Source organism: Phoxinus phoxinus, assembly GCF_949152265.1.
Source record: "Phoxinus phoxinus genome assembly, chromosome: 2".
NCBI lineage: Eukaryota > Metazoa > Chordata > Actinopteri > Cypriniformes > Leuciscidae > Phoxinus > Phoxinus phoxinus.
The window spans coordinates 20,810,168-20,829,703 of NC_136877.1; the positions used below are offsets into that span (position 1 = coordinate 20,810,168).

Below are 19,536 nucleotides of genomic sequence, written 5' to 3' on the forward strand. Positions count from 1 at the left end.
CCCCACAACTAATCCTAAACCTACCAATACTAGGGGGGTAATAATTTGGCGGGGGTCAGAATTCGGCACAACACCGGCACGCTCAAATCCTGCGCCAGCTCAGGAGGTGGTGTACATGTACGCACGTTTTGAGTTAGTGCTGAAAAAATAATTCAGACTGACAAAATAATTAAAATGACATTCTTCTTCTTTTAAATAATAATAGAAATAATAATAATAACAAAGACATTCTTCTTCTAAATAACAATAAGCGTCATTAATAATCAAAATCATAATACTAATAAGAAGAATATTACAAATTGTCATGCAATTATTCACATCATCATCATCACTATTGTACACCCCATTACATGTGACGTCATGCGAAATTCAACGCTAATAGTTTCAAAACACGTGCTGTAAAATAATGCATTGTTGTGATAGGTAATTTGCTCAACCAACCAGCAATTTAAACTGGATTTCCACTGGAGAAGTTTCTCCTCTTTGCCGTCTTCCGTGTGTCCATGGCGTAAAATGAGGGCGTGGGGGAGGCGGAGACGTGAATATATAGGGGCGTGTTAATCTAATGACGATCGTTTTCAGCCGCGGCATTTATCAAGAGGCAGGTATTGCGTACACCTGAATTTCAAAGGTATGCACAGCTTCATAAATCAGGCGGTGAGAGGAGTGTAAGCATAATCTTACGCCAACATATACGCCTGTTTCGACGCAAGATTGATAAATGAGGGCCAGTATGAGGCTGGAAAAGAATTAAGAACGATGAATGTAGAAACTTCATGTCAAAATAATAACAAAAGGAATACCTTTCAAACCAGCGTTGCCTGGTAATCCAGGGGCTCCAGAAGCACCAGGGTCTCCACGTGCTCCTGGTATTCCTGATAGCCCTGGAAATCCAGGATTTCCTCTGTCTCCTTGGACTGTTCCAGGGCCTGGCGGTCCAGGCAGGCCAGGAAAGCCAAAGGGACCTACAAATGATCCAGTTCAACTGATTTCAATAGTATCAAAAACACTATGGGCAACCGTAGTGCTTAATAATTACAAAAGGTGAAGTTAACAGTCAAAGAGAAACATATCAAAGTGGAATTATAACTGTTAGCCCTCTAGATCAAATGTCTTTTAGTTTTAGATATATACAGCCTAAGAAAGGATCAGCTTAATCTTAGAGAAGGAACAAAAAGTAATCAGAAAAAAGAGAACAGAGATGTCCTGTACCTTCTCGTCCATCTAATCCTGGAAGTCCAGGGTCTCCAGGAGGACCTGGGATATTGGAAGGACTAGGTGGCCCAGTGGGGCCAGGATTACCAGGGTAGCCTCTAAAACCAGGACGACCTGAAAGCCAAAATGTCACAATCATCAAATACATATATGAAAATAAAACAGCAAAGGAATGACCCCATGATTGCTAGTTTTCTTGTTAGATGTGATTCCCACTCCAATCTTCAAAGAAATGGCTAAATGTCTCAAATCTTCTTTCTATTTATATTTGATAATAGATGTTATAATAGTTGTTTGTATTTATGGAATGTCAACATTTTTGTATACTCCTAATTTTGCTGGGGGACAATGGAGATTCATGAGTGTTGTTAAGTATGGACTGTCTCTTTCTCTCTCACACAAACTATTTTAGTTTCTTATCTGTTGTATCTGTGTTCATACATCTACTGTTAAAGTGCAGTTCCAATTTTCATGTACCAAATCAATAGGATTGTCACGTTTGGGTTTTGTTCCTTGTTCCTGTTTCATGTATGTCATGTGATCACTTGTTCTAGTCATGTGATCATGCCACGTGTTCCCTTGTCTGTGTCATGTTGTTATTGCTTCATTGTTTAATTGTTCACAGGTGTCCCTTGTCTAGTCATTAATCTTGTGTATTTAAGCCCTCATGTTTGCCCTGCCTTTGTCTTAATCTTGAATGTGAAAGTTACATGTTGATGTTCCAGTTTCCAGCTTCCAGCCTTTGTTTTATTATGTTGTGTAATTAAAGTTGCATTTGGGTTCTCAACCAGCTTGCCTCCAGTGGATCATTCGTTACAAGGATAGTGCTGTACATTTTCTGAAACTACACAAGTCTATACAGGCCATTTTTTACCCGAACATAACGGGTGTATTAGGGATGGGCAAATGAAGTATCATGAAGCACTGAGGCTTTCCCTTGATTATTCCAGGAAAAGATTCGAAGCATCATGGGTGTTGAAAACAGCACCATCTTGTGGCAGGTCAAATTTATAGCAGCCATAAACCGAGTGCGCAGCGCTGTTGTTTTATCTATTAAGCACAAATAAAAGCCTGACAACGCCAAATGTTCAGTTTTCTGATAATATAATTCACATATTAAAGTGTGGCAATAAATTAAATGTAATAATTATATTAATACTAATTATAAAAAATACCAACAGAGTTGATGCAAGTAAATGGTGGTCTAATTATTTTATGGTTTCTATGCTGTTTCTATGGCATAATATATGATCATGTAACATAGGCTGCTATAGGCTTTTTTATATATATATAAATATAATTAAATTAGTAAATTGACTTAAACTTCCAAAACCCTGTAGAGTAGTGGTCTGGGTTCAAACATTCTGACACTCAAAGTGAAGCCTTCACGTGACTAGACAGAAAGTGAGGCTTCGTTTTTCGTTGATCACGTGTTTCTCTGAAAACAGCACGCGCTCCGGCACGGCTTTGATACGCGCTTTGAAGCTTCAGTGTCAAATGCAACATCACTAGGTTTTTTTTTTTGTTTTTTTGTTTTTTACAGTCCATTAGGTACATTCATTTTTACATATTTTTTTTTACATTTTATTTTAGTTCAGTTATTTAGACTTTCCTTTTCATTCAAATTAATAATTTTCTTTCCCTTATTTTCCTTTTATACAAGATATTCAGAAATGTTTAGTCGTCCATCCACATGATGAGTCTCACCAGTGTCTCCTCTGATTCCTTTCTCTCCAGGGCGACCAGGTCCACCGGGTTGTGATGAGCCTCTCTCTCCCTTCCGGCCATTCACACCAGGAGCTCCAGGCCGACCACCTTCAATCACACCTAAGGAAATATGGTAAGTAAATAAGCAGTCACTAGGGTGTTTGTTCAGTTTTACAGCTTAATGTAGAATTTTATATTTAAAGGTTCGTCCGATTAATTTACCTGGAACTCCACGTGGCCCCTTGGATCCTGGAAGACCATTGAGTCCGTCTAAACCAGGTGAGCCTGGAAAACCTAAAGTAACATTTGCGGTAGAGTATTTCAGAAATTGATTCAGGCTGCTTTCTTTTAGTTTGTAGAGAGATTAAAAACTACAGCTGAAAAAAATTAATTAATTCGGTTTTGGCATTAAAATGGTACTAGTTCTTCATTAACCTTTCTCTCCTGGTGACCCTGGACTTCCAGGACGGCCTGCCTCTCCATCACGCCCCTCCAGTCCTGGATAACCAGAAATACCCCTAATGCCTGGAAGGCCTGGTGAGCCTATGAATGAATACAACAATAACAGCAAATGACATTAGGGAAGAAAACAGCTTTTGAAGTAAAAACTGAAATCCTCACTCCAGAATTATAAGGGTGGCAGAAAATTTCCACATACCATATCCTGGTGCTCCTGGCTCTCCAGGAAATCCTTTCTGGCCTTGAGATCCTACAAATCCTGGGTAACCTGAATCACCTGGTTCACCAGGAAATCCTGGACCACCTGAAGGTAAAAGACAAAAATCTGTTTATAAAACCAGACTGGAGTATAAATACCAAATTAAATACACAAAATATATAAGAGCTGATAAATAAATATGTTATAGCCATAGCCTGAAAAAGTGTCTTTCTAACCTGGGAATCCAGGATTTCCAGGCGCACCCTTTGGTCCAGAGGGTCCAGATGATGCATACGAGTCACCTTTCTCACCTTAAACATAATTTGTAGGTACATCAGTGATGGCTGCCTTCAGCCTACTATTCAACTACCTGCATTTGGAATATGTAGTGCAGGTCAGAAATAAAGATTATTCTACAAGGCACTGACAGAATTACACAGATCTCACCTTTGCCACCTGATTGTCCTTCAGTGCCCGGGAACCCTTGAACCCCAGGCACACCATCATCACCCTGCAGTGGAGAATGACACAAATTGTAAGACACAACTTCCTGTTGTTAATCTCACAGTCTGAGAAGAATTCGTTCAGGTCATTTTACCCGAAAAAAAAAAAAAAAAATGAAGACAGTTTTTTTTTTTGCATTTGCATTGCGTTTAAAAGATTTCCCTTTTAAAATTGTGCCACTATGTGTCTGTACATAACACATTTTAGCAAATGCTGATACCAATATAAGTATTGGTGGATCCCTAGTAAACTTTAACATATTTAGACCTGTGCCTGAATACAGAATGCTTACCCTCAGGCCTGTTATACCAGGGAAGCCCATAACTCCAGGTGAACCTTTAGACCCAGGGAGGCCAAAGGAGCCAGGAATACCCGGGTTTCCAGGCTGGCCAGGAAAGCCTTTTACTTGACTTGCGACACCAGGTGATCCAGGAAAGCCATCACGTCCAGGTCGCCCCGTAAAACCCTTATCACCTGTTGAAAAGACAAACACGTTCTTTTTACTGAAATTCTAATGACTGAATGACTGGTCTTTAGTTTCATGCCTTTGCTTGTGATGTTAAGACGTTATGAAGAGTCATTTAATTAAGTTGTGGTATAATAAATGATAAGTCACTAAATAAAAGGAAATGAGGCCTAACTGGATCGTCTGTCCACTTTTTGTACCTCTTGGTCCTGGGAAACCAGGCAGTCCACCAGCTCCTGGGTCACCCATTTCAGATTTTTCCAGCCGCCCTAGATCAACCGTAACAGAGGGACCTGGAGGACCAGGATAACCACGAACCCCTTCAACACACACACACACACACATATGCAATTACTACAAACAATTTCATATCTGGCTTCTTTCTGAAGTATTGAATTCTTTATTGAGTGCCTTCTATGGTTTCACTTAACCAGAAAAAAAATATATTACAAGATGTCCTGCAAATGACATCAATATACCTTTGATTCCTTTTGATCCTTTTTCCCCAGGTGAGCCATCCCGCCCAGTGAAACCAGGTATACCTTTAACACCTGGCCCACCTTCGACTCCAAAAGAACCAGGTAATCCTTGGAACCCCGTCACCCCAAAAGACCCCTTCATCCCTTGAACACAGACAAAAAATATCTACATTATGGTAAAGACACACATAATAGCACAATTAATCAGACAAGAGGCATTTAAAACAATCTCAGATTCTTGTTGTCTTTCTATGCACAGCATAACAAATTCTCATAGTGTGTTTTTAGGGACAGTAGAAACAAGTTAAAAATGACTTAAGTGAATCTCGAGTAGCTTCAAACTACAATAAAACTCAAATAAATTTAGAACAAATTCTTTCTGCAATCTTCATACCCTTTATTCCTGGTCTTCCTGGTATGCCTGGACGTGTTCCAAAGCCAGGGGGTCCAGGAGGTCCACTAAATCCCTGTTGCCCTGGGATGCCAGGAAATCCTGGTATACCCTTTATTCCACCAGGCCCTGGAAGCCCCGGATCTCCTCTCACACCCTTCAGCCCAGGGAAACCTGTGGAGGAAAAATTTGTTAAAACATAATATTGGAAAAATATATATAAATATATATATATATATATATATATATATATATATATATATATATATATATATATATATATATATATATATATATGAAAGAATATTGGAAAGATCCTTGAATTATTTTAAAAAAATATATAATTTAAGTTTTTTTTAATTTGGGATAGTAAATTAACTCATTTAATTAACTAATGCTAATGGGTTCAATGTTGTACACTAACGCATTTAGTAAAAGATGCAATAAATGTTAACAAAAAAACATTTATTGATACAGTGGGGGAAATAATTTGATAATAATAATAATTTGATCTCCTGCTGATTTTGTAAGTTCGCACACTTACAAAGAAATTAAGGGTCTATCATTTTTATGGTAGGTTTATTTTAACAGATAGAGACAGAATATCAACCAAAAAATCCAGAAAAAAACACATTGTATAAAGGTTATAAATGTATTTGTATTTCAGTGAGTGAAATAAGTATTTGATCCTCAAGCAAAACATGCCTTAGTACTTGGTAGAGAAACCTTTGTTGGCAAGCACAGAGGTAAGACGTTTATTGTAGTTGGTCACCAGGTTTGCACGCATCTCAGGAGGGATTTTGGTCCACTCCTCTTTACAGATCCTCTCTAAATCCTTAAGGTTTCTTGGCTGTCACTTTGCAACTCGAAGTTTCAGCTCCCTCCACAGAAGGCAACTCCAAGACCTTAATGTGCTTCTTTTGAACCACTCCTTTGTTGCCTGGGCGGTATGTTTTGGGTCATTGTCATAATGGAAGACCCATCCACGACCCATCTTCAGTGTTCTGGCTGAAGGAAGAAGGTTCTCATCCAAGATTTGACCGTACATGGTCCCCTCCATTGGCCCCTGAATACAGTGAAGTTGTCCTGTACCCTTTAGCAGAGAAACAGCCCAAAAGTATAATGTTTCCACCTCCGTGCTTGACTGTAGAGATGGTGTTATTGGGGTCATAGTCAGTATAGTCAGTTGAGTTGATGCCAAAGAGCTCGATTTTGGTCACATCTGACCACAGCACTTTCTCCCAAGACTTCTCTGAATCATTAGATGTTCATTGGCAAACTTCAGACGGTCCTGTACATAAGCCTTCTTGAGCAGGGGGACCTTGCGGGTGCTGCGGGATTTCAATCCATTGCGGTGTAATGTGTTACCAATGGGTTGCTTGGTGACTGTGGTCCCAACTGCCTTTAGATCATTAACAAGCTCCTCCCGTGTAGCTCTGGGCTGATCCCTCACCTTTCTCATGATCATCCGTACCCCATGAGGCGAGATCTTGCATGGAGCTCCAGAACGAGAGGTTTAAGATTGATGGTTATTTTGTATTTCTTCCATTTCCTAATAATGGCACCAACAGTTTTCTCCTTCTCACCAACTGGTTGATGTTATGTCTCTATCTGTTAAAATAAACCTACCATAAAAATTGTAGACCCTTAATTTCTTTGTAAGTGTGCGAACTTACAACATCAGGAGGTGGATCAAATAATTATTTCCACCACTGTATTTGTTGTACTGGTTGAACATATAATATATATTTCACAGTTTTGGGAAATGTCAGTTCAAAGTAAAGGCTAATTCTAGACAGTACTAACAGCTGAAACATGAAACATTACTTTCATGACTAACTAAAGATTCTGTTGTTATATCAGAAGGTGTGTTTGTGGTTAAAGGCACACAAGCACATCAGAGTTATAGCAGCGCAACAAGTTCTGAGGCTAGATTGTTAGATGGTGTTGCTCAAATTCAGTGAACCTGAAGATTAGTACTACTTAAACACACGAGTTTAAGGCCATCTTTTAAGTGTGAGCGTACTATGTGATGCCAGCTGGTACAAACAGATGTACAAGTGCAGTTTAAACCATTCCATTGATAAAAGACCATGGATAAACTTTCTTAATACATGTTCAATCTAAGAAATTAGAAAGTGAATTCTACATTATTACTATAAACAAACAAATCTCTTAGCTTGACATAGAGGCTTAAAGATCTGTAACCCTAAAGGGATAGATAGTTCACACCCAAAATACTCACCCTCATGCCGTTCCAAACTCATAAGTCATCAAGATAACTCATTAGTTTGAAACATCTTCAAACACAAATGTAGATATTTTCAACGGAACCTGAGAGATTTCAGTCCCTCTATTGAAAGTCTATTAACTTTGAAAGCGAGAAGTTTAATCCAAGACTTCTGAAGAGACAAGATCACTTTATATGATTTAATCTAGGCTTTTATTCGCAAATAAACAATGATTAACGTTCATACTGTGCATAGAGCACATCAAATATGGTAAACAGAAGCTCGACCATACTTTTTTGATGTGCGAAAACAAACCTCATTGTTTCTATCTGAATACAAGTCTAAATTAAATCATATAAAGTGATCATGTCACTTCAAAGTTTTAGTGTCTTGGACTTGAAAAAATATTTTAATTTGTCTTTCGAAGATGAATAAAATCCTTATGGGTTTGGAACGAAATGAGGAAGCGTGAATAATGATCGAATTTTCTTTTTTTGGCTGGAAAAAAAGTTAATGCATGCTCCCCTGCACTCATTGCCTTAATTGGGAGGACTGGAAACACAAGGAAAGACAAATGCGTTAAAAGGTAGCAAGCCAAGAGTGCGAATTGTGTGTTAGATAAACAGCAACTATATTGCAGGGCATCAGGGAGGACAATATTTCTCACCTTTGCAGCCTAGGTGACCCAACACCAAAAATAGAAGAGGGTGACACCACAAATGGAAGGACGGGAGGGTGGAAATGATGGTGACGGAAAAAGAGAAAGAGTGGAGGATGACCATAAAGAAAAGAATAAAGAAAACAGATATTTTTTGAGAAGATCATCAGTAAACACAGGCTGACGTAGACTGATAAGAAGAGAACGAGCCAACAGTGAAATATTTTACCACAATGCTCACAAGAAAACAAGTTATCCAAACCATAACTTCCCAGGTTATTAGGGGTGTATAATATAGACTGTAGAAGAGATTCCTCAGAATTAAGTCTTAAGCACACCAAGCCGATGGTCGGCCGTCGGACAGTTTTTGTGCGTCGGCCGACTAAGTTTTCTCAGAGTGTTCCGCACCGTCGGCTGAAATTGGTCCTCGTCGGCTTTGTTTCGGCCGATTTGACATGTTGAATCGCCGTCGGTGAAAGAGGGAACTCTGATTGGCTGTTCAGCTTACTGAACGAGTCAGTGCACGAGAATAATAGCAAAACAGCGAGCAAAGAAGTCAAAAGGCTGTTCTAATGTTACGTCATCTTACCTGAGTGTTCCTTGGTGAATATTTCAATATTAACATGAGCGGAGTGGAATAAAGAATAAAGTGTTTAGCAGGATTGATATTAAAACGGTAAGCACGCACTGCTTTGTTTACGGTTTGTGTATCTGCAGCCTGCAGCGTCGGTTTCCCTTTTTGAATGACGAATATAGAAGAATATATCTGCAGAAATAGACAGTTGTCACATTTAGACGCAGGTGCAGAACGCGCACTCTAGCTGACAGTCGGCTGTAGTTCTCTTGGTGTGTTCAAGTGCAGCTTTTTACCCCGACGTGAGGTGAAAACACAGTCGGCTTTCATCAGCGCTAGTTCGTTGGATTGGTGTGTTCCAGGCTTTAGCAGCTGGGTAGAACTTCCAAAACTGTTATCGTGAAAGGTCCTAATGACAGAATCGCTTATTATGGAGCTCAAGGTAGAGTTTATACTAGGATCTGAGCAGCTCTTGTTGAACAAATACTCACTCATTATATTAGACAAAACACCAAAATGTTGTTTCATGAGAACGAGAATGAATTTTCTTACCTGGAGGTCCATTAAATCCTTTAGGTCCAGCTGGCCCTCTGGAACCAGGGATACCCCCAGGAGGGATTTCTCCTGGTGGACCTATGGGTCCTACGGGACCAGGTCTTCCATCCACACCTTGCTCACCCTTTATGCCAGGAAAACCACTGCGTCCATCATTACCTAAGGAGGAATGCATTAGCACTAATGCTTGATATCCATATGACTGGTAATAATGATGTTGAGAGTAGCTTTGTGGAAACTAACTAAAAACATCTCATCAAACTTACCAGGCCTCCCAGGTAAACCAGGTGTCCCAGGTGGACCCTTGTCTCCTGGCTCTCCTGTTCTCCCTGGAGAACCTGGACCTCCAGGGGTGGCCCCAAGCACCACACCGGGTTCTCCCTTAGCTCCTGGCACACCTGGAAAACCATCTCTTCCTGGAGATCCTGGTAAGCCAGTTTTTGTTGTTCCTGGTACACCTGTTTCCCCTCTGCGTCCGGGGAAACCTAACCATAAGTTTGAGTTAGACAACTATAATGCAATTATACCTTTAAATGTATGGCTAAGCAAGTTGACTAATTATGATGTGTAATGGCGCTTTTCCATTACCAATAGCAGCTCAACTCGACTCGCCTCGGCTCGCTTTTCGCTCCGTTTTCCATTGCAGATAGTACCTCCACAATAGTACCTTGTCGTCATAGTGACGCGACACACACCCGCTACCCACACACACAGGACAATGGAGGAAATCGAGTGTATGCGGTTTTACATAATATTAGTAATGGGTATATCACACAATCTCTAGCCAAACTATTTAAAAATGTCAGGGTTATTCAGGATAACTCCGTCTAGCGTGTGCAATGATGACGTAGTGAATAGTCACAATTTTCTCTGACCAATCAGCAGTCTGCCGTCACATTTTAGTATCGCCTCAGCTCGCTCAGAACCTCGCCGAAGGTGATACGAAAAAAGGTACCTGGAAGCAGGTACCGGTACAACGTTTACACAGTGGAAAACCAAACAAAGGCGAGTCGAGCCGAGGCGAGCAGGTACTGTGTAGTGGAAAAGCGCCGTAAGATTTGTGGTTAAATGGAGCACCCATTCACATTTAAGGGTGTAATCTTACCCTGAGGTCCTGGTTGACCTCCAGAACCTGGTTCTCCTCTCTCACCTTTAGGCCCATCAAACCCTGGGCGCCCACTTACTCCTGGGGAACCAGGCTGACCCTTTGGCCCTAACATATACATGAACACAGGCGTGCAAACGAACATGTTAAAACATGTTAGAACAATGTGAAATAACTCTTTATAATTAAAATACTACCATTTTCAACTTTCATATACTTTTACACAATTCAATTACCTGGTACCCCGGGACTTCCAGAGAATCCTGAATCTCCTTGTTCACCAGGAATCCTACAGGGCAGTGGGGTTCCTGTTGACATCCATTTCATTGTCAAAATCATATAAAACTGTCAATGATGCCCCATTCCGCACACACACGCCTTACATCTTACCCTAACAAACTGTATAAAGGTATTCTGCTCTAAAAAGGCCAGTATTAAAGGTGGGTGTTTGTGTTAATTGTTAGTTTCAAAATGTCTCTAAATATCTAAGATCATTGAATGTTGGCTGACAAGAAAAAGGAAAGGAGGGAATACATTTTAACTATGCAATTACATTACAATTTCATGAACTGTACAGACAATGAGAGCGATTCAAAAACATATATAACTGACTGACAAATAGGAGCACACTTTAATATTGTGGAGGGCATTTGCAGAGCGAATTTGAGTAATATGCCTTTGATAGTGTATCAGGCTCTTTCAAATTTAAGAAATGTTTATTTTCATAACTAAAAAAAGAAATATACCCCACCCTCCCCGCAGTATAGCCAGCATATTAGGGCTAATAACATGCACAAAGACTGTTAAATGACTGGCAAAAGAGGGCTGTTACAGTATATGGCAACTACTACTTTTCCAGAATGGCAAGCGTCTAACTGAATTAGACATCTCAAGCTATAGGAAAAGTCGTAATAAAAGTATGGTCAGATTTGGTGGACACTACAGTTAAGCTGTCTGATACAGTCAGGCCATTGGAAAATTATTTATTTTATACTGGCTGCAGCTCTGGGCTTCGCATCTCACCTCCCTCTTCCAAAGAGGCATCATTAAGCCCCGCCTGCCCACAGCTGTCACCTAGTCAGACAACATGCAAGGGCAAGAGAGATTGCAAGAGAAGCTGTCAATCAATCGATTGATTAATCAGTTCATTCGGGCAGCATCAACAAGAAATCAAATGCATAAGCATGAAAATGATTGTACCTTTAGTAGAGAAATAAAAAGCTCATTCAAATATTCCAGCACATTCGGTTAAAGCAGTGCAAATAAAGAAATCAAAAGGGGGACATGTGCTGTGTCAAAGCCATTCCATTGCTAAGAGAGAGAGATGGAGAGCATGCAGAGAAGTGGGTGATCGGGCTTTCTGTTCTGCTGCTCCTCGTATCTGGAATGCCCTCCCCGATCATCTGAGGGCACCTCAAACTATTGAGACTTTTAAAAAGGGACTAAAAACATTTCTTTTTAGGAGAACTTATGACTTTTAACTACTATGTCTATTTGTATTTTATTTTGATGTTTTTATTATGCATTTATGATCTTAACTGTAGCACTTTGAGATTTGCTCCAAATGTAAACTGCATTACAAATAAAATATATTATTATTATTATTAAGTGAAAGGATTTGGAGATTCAGACATGAATGTTAAGACGTATGATTTAATTGCATCTGCTCAATTTCTCTCCGAATGGAATGGCTTGCAAAGAGGTAAAAAGTTCTGTTAGGCAAAGGAAAAATGTCAAGATTAATTTGCACACCCATTCACACTCGTGCACATCCAACGCTTGTCAAGATGAAATGTAGCAACCTCTAAACTGAAGCTCTGTCAACCTAGCTCATCTTATACTGTTCAATTATGCAATTCAGGATACCCACAGGAAAAAAAAAACACTGAATATTTCTCAATCAACTGAAATGAGGAACTAAATTAACTGTAATACTGTTCTCTGGGTTAAAAATGACCAAATGTGCCGTTTTAAACCACTGTACTGAATAAACTAAGCAATGTAAAATCACAAAACAAGCCAAATCTGCCAAATTTATTTAAAAAGTGATAAAAACAAGGAGGTCTTATGAAATCTTGTGATGCATTTCTTTTGTATTGGCTAATACATACTCAATATTAAACAGTATTTCAGAATAGGGCTGGGACGGGACGGTATGGATTTTTTCTTACCGCGGTTGAAAAGCAAGAAATTCCCGCGGTATAGCGGTAAACCGCTTTAAGGACTACAGACACTCGATTTGTATACTCTCTTTTTCAGAGTACTTACATTTTAATTATGTATTGGTATAATAAAAACAGTTTAAAGGGGTGGTTGATTGCAATTTCACTTTTTTCATTTTAAATAGTGTGTAATGTTGCTGTTGGTGCATGAACAGTATCTGCAAAGTTGCTGTGCTGAAAGTTCAACGTAAGCAGAGATATCGTCTTTTAAAAATCAGGAAGTTTAATGCCTACAAAAACGACTCGAATGGGACTACAACGAGATACTTCCCGGGTTTTATACGTAGCTAACCCATACATTTACATCAACCCTCCCTCCGGAATATGCAAAAAAGGGGACGTGGCCATATTTCTGCGGCGTTGTGGAAGAGGAAGAATTATAGTGGAGAGCTGTAGCCATGCCGTCGAAAGTGTGTTATTTTCACCCAGCTGTCAGGTCTTCTGTGTTCGGGCTTCCTATGGACGCTGTAGTTCGTCAACAATGGCTACAATTTCTGTTTTATTATGTTCCTGAAAATTACAATCGTAGCTCTCTGTGCTGCGCATTTTACGGAAGACAGCTTCCAGAATCTCCACGAATTCAATGCCGGATTAAACAAGAAACTGTTTCTAAAACATGAAGCAGTTCCAACTTTAAACGCAGAGGCAGCCGTTGTTGGGCCACAACCTGTAAGTAAGACTTAATAATTTTAAATGTTTGCATGTATAATTTCAGACGCAATGTTTTAGTTTTATCAGGGACGTAAACAAATGCCAGCGCTCGCGTTATAGCCACTTAATTATGCTATTTCGTGTGTCTATGACAAACGTGTACAAACATTTTGAACCTGCAATTTGTAATTATGTACTAATTTTGTAAATGTATTTTCCATGTATACTTTATGAAGTAATTTTTCGATTTGATCAAGAACGTAAACCAATGCTAAAGCTGTTTGTTTATAGTAGCCAGTTAGTTCGATGCTATTTTGTGTGTAAGACAAACGTGTATAAAGTTAAAAAAAAAAAATATATATATATATATATGTAATCGCAACAGCAAACTTCAGCTGCGGTATTACTCAGTCATTTATTCAGTTATATTAAATGTTTAATCAGGAGAAACCCGTATCTCAAAAGCTAACAAGTGTCAGCAGTGGCATTTTCAAGTAACAGCGTATCGAAATTATTATATAATAATAGTAGAATAGAATAATAGTAATTAAAAAAATGTAACATTCAGAAACGTTTTGTAAGAGCCGTGTTTGGGGAGGTTCTGCTTGACTCTTCATTGCCGCTTTCTGGGTCTGATTCTGGCTCAAACTGTACGGAAGTATTGAAACCATTATTTACATTTGACCAGAGCACATGCAACTTTCGCCCGTAAAGGTGATGGGCGTGAAGTTTCCGGACAACGTGCACTGCGCAGTTTAGCCAATTACAACACACCGGCCCAACTAACCAATCTGAGCCCATGCCTGTTTCTGGGGGAGTGGTTTCATAGAATCAGGAAGTCAACCGGTCGTTCAAATGACAGAGGAGAAAGCGGCTTACAATAAAGGTCAAATTTATGAAAAATAAGGCTTAAAAAAAAAAAAAAAAACGAAGACATGTTATATTGCATCCCATAAATACAATCATGCAAAGAAAAAAAGCAGTAAACCACCCCTTTAAACACATTTGGTTTTTTTTTTTTTTGAAAAATCCTGCCTACCCTGCCTTTAAGTTTTGTTTTGTAAAAAGCCTTTCTTTAAATTAAATTTAGTTTTGTATTAATTTTATCTTAATTTTAATCACTGTTTCATCAACCAATTGTCTGGAAATAATAAATAAAAAGCAAATATAGCAGACATATAATCAGGACGTGGAGGCGCCCGTGCGATCTCTTGCATTGCATTTCGTAGAGAAGACTTTATTCTGTGAAAATATGTATTTATTTTTGTCCCTGTGTGCCGATCGGAATTCTGGGGATACAACAGAGTCACTAGGCTATAATAGGGACTTTAAATATCTTTGCTGCATTGGATCAGTCTCCTTTCTAGAACAGCCAAGAGCTTTCTAAAATAGCCAAGAGCTTTCTAGCCTCGCGGCTCGCGGCAGCAGCGCCTTGCATCGCCCATACACCTTAAAACAATCCGCGGATGGCGGGCGGGTGCGGTTTTTTGAAAATTGGTCCAAAAACGTTGGTGCGGATGGATGGTGAACGGATGATGAGTTTTGTGATGCGTTTGCGGATTAAATAAAATCTCTAGAATAGAATCTATATTATGCATCATGAAACATTGCGTTCCCCAACTCTTGAAAGGTTAGATTTTCTCCATCGTTTGATAAGTTTTGTTTAGAAAACCTTGAATCCATTTAAGACACAATGTCATTAGACATAATTCATGTCATTAGAATTAGAATCAATGAATCCATATCATTAGACAGAACGTGCACACATGTGCAGGCCAATGTTTTATTTTATTTTTTGCGGTGATGACGGTGACAAGCTCAGACCCGCGGTAGGCATCACGTGACCGCGGCATTGCAGTAACCGTCCCAGCCATATTTCTGCATCATCAATTAAACATAGGTTTAATTAGACTATTTAAAAAAAAATGCCTGAATTCAATATATAACTGTTTATTTTAATTTAAGCTTATATTGACAAATATGCTCCTTTATCCACCCGTTTACATTCATTTGTGTATATCCAATTCACTATGTATGAATATTTAAGCTACATAGTACATACTTTAATAAATGTATCACAGAAAATTTATGTGATCTTATTATTCAATAATAATAATAATGACATCAAATTTGAGAAATAATGTCATGTAAGCTGTATAATTTATTTTGTATATAATAAATATTTGATGCTGTGTAGTTATTGTAAAGTGTTACTAAAGTGTTTTTTTTTTCTACTTACCTGGAGAACCTGGAAGTCCAGGTGTTCCAGGAAGACCATTGAATCCAGGATCACCTTGTGACCCTTTGAACCCAGCTACACCAGGATAGCCAATACCAGGATCGCCACTGGAACCAGGACGACCATTGGATCCTGGGATACCAGGAAAACCTTTATCTCCAGTCACCCCAAAACCAGAGTCCCCCTGTAGAGAAAGAACTTAGAAATTTAGATATGTTTAAAAATGTAGATGTCAATGGTTGAAAGTTGTACTAGAAGCAGAATTACAACAAGAAATTATTTTATAAACAGTTACTGGTGTCAAATAGGGCCACATATCTTATTTAGCAGTAACAACGGAGCTGATGAAATGAAATGATAGAAAGGAAAATGAAAATTAGCCTATCTACTTACAGGTGGACCTGGTTGTCCAGGAAAGCCAGGAGATCCATTCCTTCCGGGGTTGCCGCTTGCTCCAAGTGGCCCAGGAAGACCCTGTTGACCCAAATCACCTTTTTGTCCTCTACCTTGGGGGAAGAAAGAATTACCTTTCTCTCCTTTACGCCCATAAAAGCCTCTTTCACCAGCACGACCCTAAAACAAAGCAAGACTCAATTAAAATTAAGCAATATTTAGCATGTTTCCTGATCATCCCAATTAAAACCTCAAAACAGTCCCTCCAGTTTTTTGCGATACCATGATCGATGAATACAACGCAAACTCAAGAAAATGTAACTTTTGTTTTGTAAATGTCTGGAAATTACCATAGACAGTATATAAAATGGACACAGTGACCCCATAGGTTTCAACGGAGAAAAGTGAAGTCAATTAGAAGCACTCACTTCCTGATGGCTGAGCGTACTGCGCAGCCTCAAACTGAGCTTGACGACGTAGATGTGACGTGAGCAACCTGTCTGACAGCTGTAAGTCTTCTAGGAGCTGTTCCGAGAGAAATTGAATAATTCCCTTCCGAACCTCGCAGAGACTGAGAGCGCGAGTAGGAGCTGTCCATGAGCTAGGAGCAACTTTATGACTCTCTATGGGCTACTCCCTTGATTTTATCGGACTTTATGCCTCCACGTCCCCCCGATTGCTTGCGAGCTTCTCCGCCGGTCTATACGGTAATTTCTTGACTGTGCGACAGAGAGTCGAGTGGTTATGACGCAATAGTTAGCCTGTTTTAACAAAAACTGCTTCTACGGGGCGCTAACGTAAGATACAAGGTAATGGAGCCTTTTATACATTGTCGTGTTTCCGGCTGATGGATTACCTCCTTGAAAATTACCACCACAGCATCAGTCCTTTTCATAGCAATTTTTTTTATCAGTCTCTTACATCAAGACCCAGTGATCCACGGGGTCCTGGGAAGCCTTGGTCACCAATTTCTCCCTTCACACCATCAGCTCCAGCGAAACCTGAGGGCCCTGGGGGCCCTTGACGTCCCTGTGCACCTGTCGTTCCTCCACCCAAACAGTTGCAGTCACCATTTTCTCCTGCAGGGGCACAGGGTCAAGTAGGGAAGAAGTCCATGTGTGCCATTATTATTATTTTCTAATTTAAACTCAATAATTCCCATTTCACTTCTACAACAGAGTTCCTTACCTTTAAATCCTTTATAGCCTCTTTCTCCAGCAGGTCCTCTTGGACCAGGCCGACCCGGAAAACCAGCTAGTGCAGCAGAGATTGTGTTTACTAGAAAAAATTAAATAAGTAGCAACCATCAGTTTATCTCATGATCTACATCTATTAAGTTATGTTACTATATAAAAAAAGTGGTAACCTGCTACTAACTGCTAACTCAAGGGAAGTGTTTCTACTTGATCTAAACAATACAAATTACTTTTGCTGGTGTGATCTAATTTGTCAAATCTTGATTTAATTTTTACTTGAATGAAACCAGTAAAGACTGTTACGACCCGAAAAGATGATGACCATCATATGCAAAAGCTTACATGAACTGCCCGGTGGTCCACGGAGACCAGGAACTCCAGAAAGACCCTGATTTCCGGGACGACCTTCAGGACCATAAGAATCCCGACCAGGGTTTCCCCTCTGTCCTTTGGGTCCACGACTACCAGGGAACCCAGGGTTGCCAGGACGTCCTGAATAGACAACACCGATTAACAGTTAAAATAATATTGACATATACAGTAAATTCTGCAAAACTCACTGCCATGACATTAGAGTGTTGTGGATGGTTACCAGGGTATTGCTATGTGGTTGCTAATGAATCCTGAGTGATTGTTAGCATGCTGCTATAAAGTCGATACTGTATGGTTCTTTTCTAATGAATTGAGACCATACAGTGCGATTAGTAGTAAAACTGATTCCTGAACAAATGACTTTCATGAGTCAGCTCTGAAAAAAAGACATTAAAATGTCTGCGTGAACACCTTGTGCAAGTATTGATTTAAATTTGTTATTGAATTTGTCATTATTTTACAGTGCAATTGCATTTATTTTCCCCCAAAATATTTCTTCCTCACAAATACTAAAATAATCGTTACATTTCTCTGAATTCCCATCCCTTGTGATAATTAGATTAGGTGTAATTAGATATGACACAGATCCCTCCTGTGTCCCAAAGACAATTTTTTTTTAGTTCTGATCACTTAGAAAAGGCAAAGCACATTCTCCTCAACAAGCTGCATGATTGCAGTCATAAAGCATTCAAATGAATGTCACTAGTACCTGTGTTAAAAGCAGGCGCTCCAGCAGGACCAGGCTGACCTGGAAATCCTGGAAAACCTGTATCTCCAGTTAGCCCTGGATAACCAGGAAAGCCGGGATCACCTCGAGGACCTAGGTACAAGCAAATTAAATAATCACTGAAGACTGTACATCAGCACATCTGAGTGTGTGTGTGCATGAGAGATTACAAGATTCAAGTACAGTACCTCACACAAGATCATGAAAGTGAAAAAGATACCTTTAATTCCCCCTTCTCGCTCCAAAATCGGTCCAGGTGGACCTGGGTCTCCTCTGTCACCCTAAAAATAAATTACAAATATGCTGTTAAGAAACATATTTCTGTTTGTGACATATTTGTTGTATTTTTCTGGTTTTGCGTTCTTACTTTTTGGCCAGTAAATCCTGGTTGGCCTGTAAAACCTGAATCCCCATTGAAGCCCTACAGAAGAAACAGGAAGTGATTGGTAAATAATAATCATATACCGTAGGACAGAAATAGTTTAGATTGAATAATTTCATCTTACTTTTCTTCCTGGGAGCCCAGGAGGACCATTCAGACCAGGTGCACCCTGCCATAAATAAATAAATAAATAACACAGAAGAAAAAATTCAGGTAGATTCAAAACAAATACAGGATTTTACATTAGATGTAAATATAAATGAACACATAACACAAACATACAACTATGAGATGTACAGTAGTGTAAAATGACAAAGAGCCATCAAAAATATTGTATCCAATGGTGAATCACAAAATGTAGACCTACCCTCGAGCCTGGCAAGCCCAGGATTCCTTTTTCGCCAGTCTCACCTCTAAAACCAACTGGGCCCTGCATATGCGCAAAAAATTACGTAATTTGTGAGCCAGTTTCCAATAACAACATATCACAAAATAAATGAGGGTAAAAAGCTGTCTTTGATTACTCACTGGTTGTCCTGGACTACCACGAAAACCTGGATTACCGGTATAGCCTTTCTCACCCTGAGATAGAGAGAGAGAAAGAGAAGAAAGAAGACTGAGCATTCACAATGTCACTTTGTGGTTTAAAAAAATAATAATATCATATTTATGTACCATGTGACTGGGCTGGGCATTAAGTAGCTGTTTTACTCCTCCTGCAGATATTTAAACTGTTTTTTTCTCTCTCCAGGTATTTTAGTGAGAAAATACCATAAATATTTGAATGAATATGAGAAAATATGTACTGTGA

General features: G+C 39.3%; 1 protein-coding gene across 5 annotated transcripts in view; it reads right to left on the reverse strand.

Annotated features, from left to right (window-relative positions):
- The window catches only part of col4a6 (collagen, type IV, alpha 6), a 106,003-nt gene that overhangs the window by 7,683 nt on the left and 78,784 nt on the right, over positions 1-19,536 (reverse strand). For 3 of the 5 annotated variants that reach the window (XM_079605255.1, XM_079605256.1, XM_079605259.1), the window contains 28 exons: positions 19,254-19,307; positions 19,093-19,155; positions 18,850-18,894; positions 18,711-18,764; positions 18,564-18,624; positions 18,326-18,436; positions 17,587-17,736; positions 17,237-17,326; positions 16,970-17,127; positions 16,049-16,228; positions 15,656-15,839; positions 11,567-11,617; positions 10,780-10,851; positions 10,544-10,651; positions 9,705-9,923; positions 9,436-9,597; positions 5,424-5,594; positions 5,030-5,173; positions 4,751-4,870; positions 4,377-4,558; positions 4,028-4,091; positions 3,817-3,891; positions 3,581-3,685; positions 3,358-3,465; positions 3,145-3,216; positions 2,923-3,042; positions 1,213-1,329; positions 804-965 (listed from right to left, as the gene is read on the reverse strand). In XM_079605255.1, coding sequence (XP_079461381.1) covers positions 804-965; positions 1,213-1,329; positions 2,923-3,042; positions 3,145-3,216; positions 3,358-3,465; positions 3,581-3,685; positions 3,817-3,891; positions 4,028-4,091; positions 4,377-4,558; positions 4,751-4,870; positions 5,030-5,173; positions 5,424-5,594; positions 9,436-9,597; positions 9,705-9,923; positions 10,544-10,651; positions 10,780-10,851; positions 11,567-11,617; positions 15,656-15,839; positions 16,049-16,228; positions 16,970-17,127; positions 17,237-17,326; positions 17,587-17,736; positions 18,326-18,436; positions 18,564-18,624; positions 18,711-18,764; positions 18,850-18,894; positions 19,093-19,155; positions 19,254-19,307 — 3,202 coding nt within the window. The remainder of the gene's footprint in view (positions 1-803; positions 966-1,212; positions 1,330-2,922; positions 3,043-3,144; positions 3,217-3,357; positions 3,466-3,580; positions 3,686-3,816; positions 3,892-4,027; positions 4,092-4,376; positions 4,559-4,750; positions 4,871-5,029; positions 5,174-5,423; positions 5,595-9,435; positions 9,598-9,704; positions 9,924-10,543; positions 10,652-10,779; positions 10,852-11,566; positions 11,618-15,655; positions 15,840-16,048; positions 16,229-16,969; positions 17,128-17,236; positions 17,327-17,586; positions 17,737-18,325; positions 18,437-18,563; positions 18,625-18,710; positions 18,765-18,849; positions 18,895-19,092; positions 19,156-19,253; positions 19,308-19,536) is intronic. The other 2 variants (XM_079605257.1, XM_079605258.1) reach the window with 1 other exon arrangement.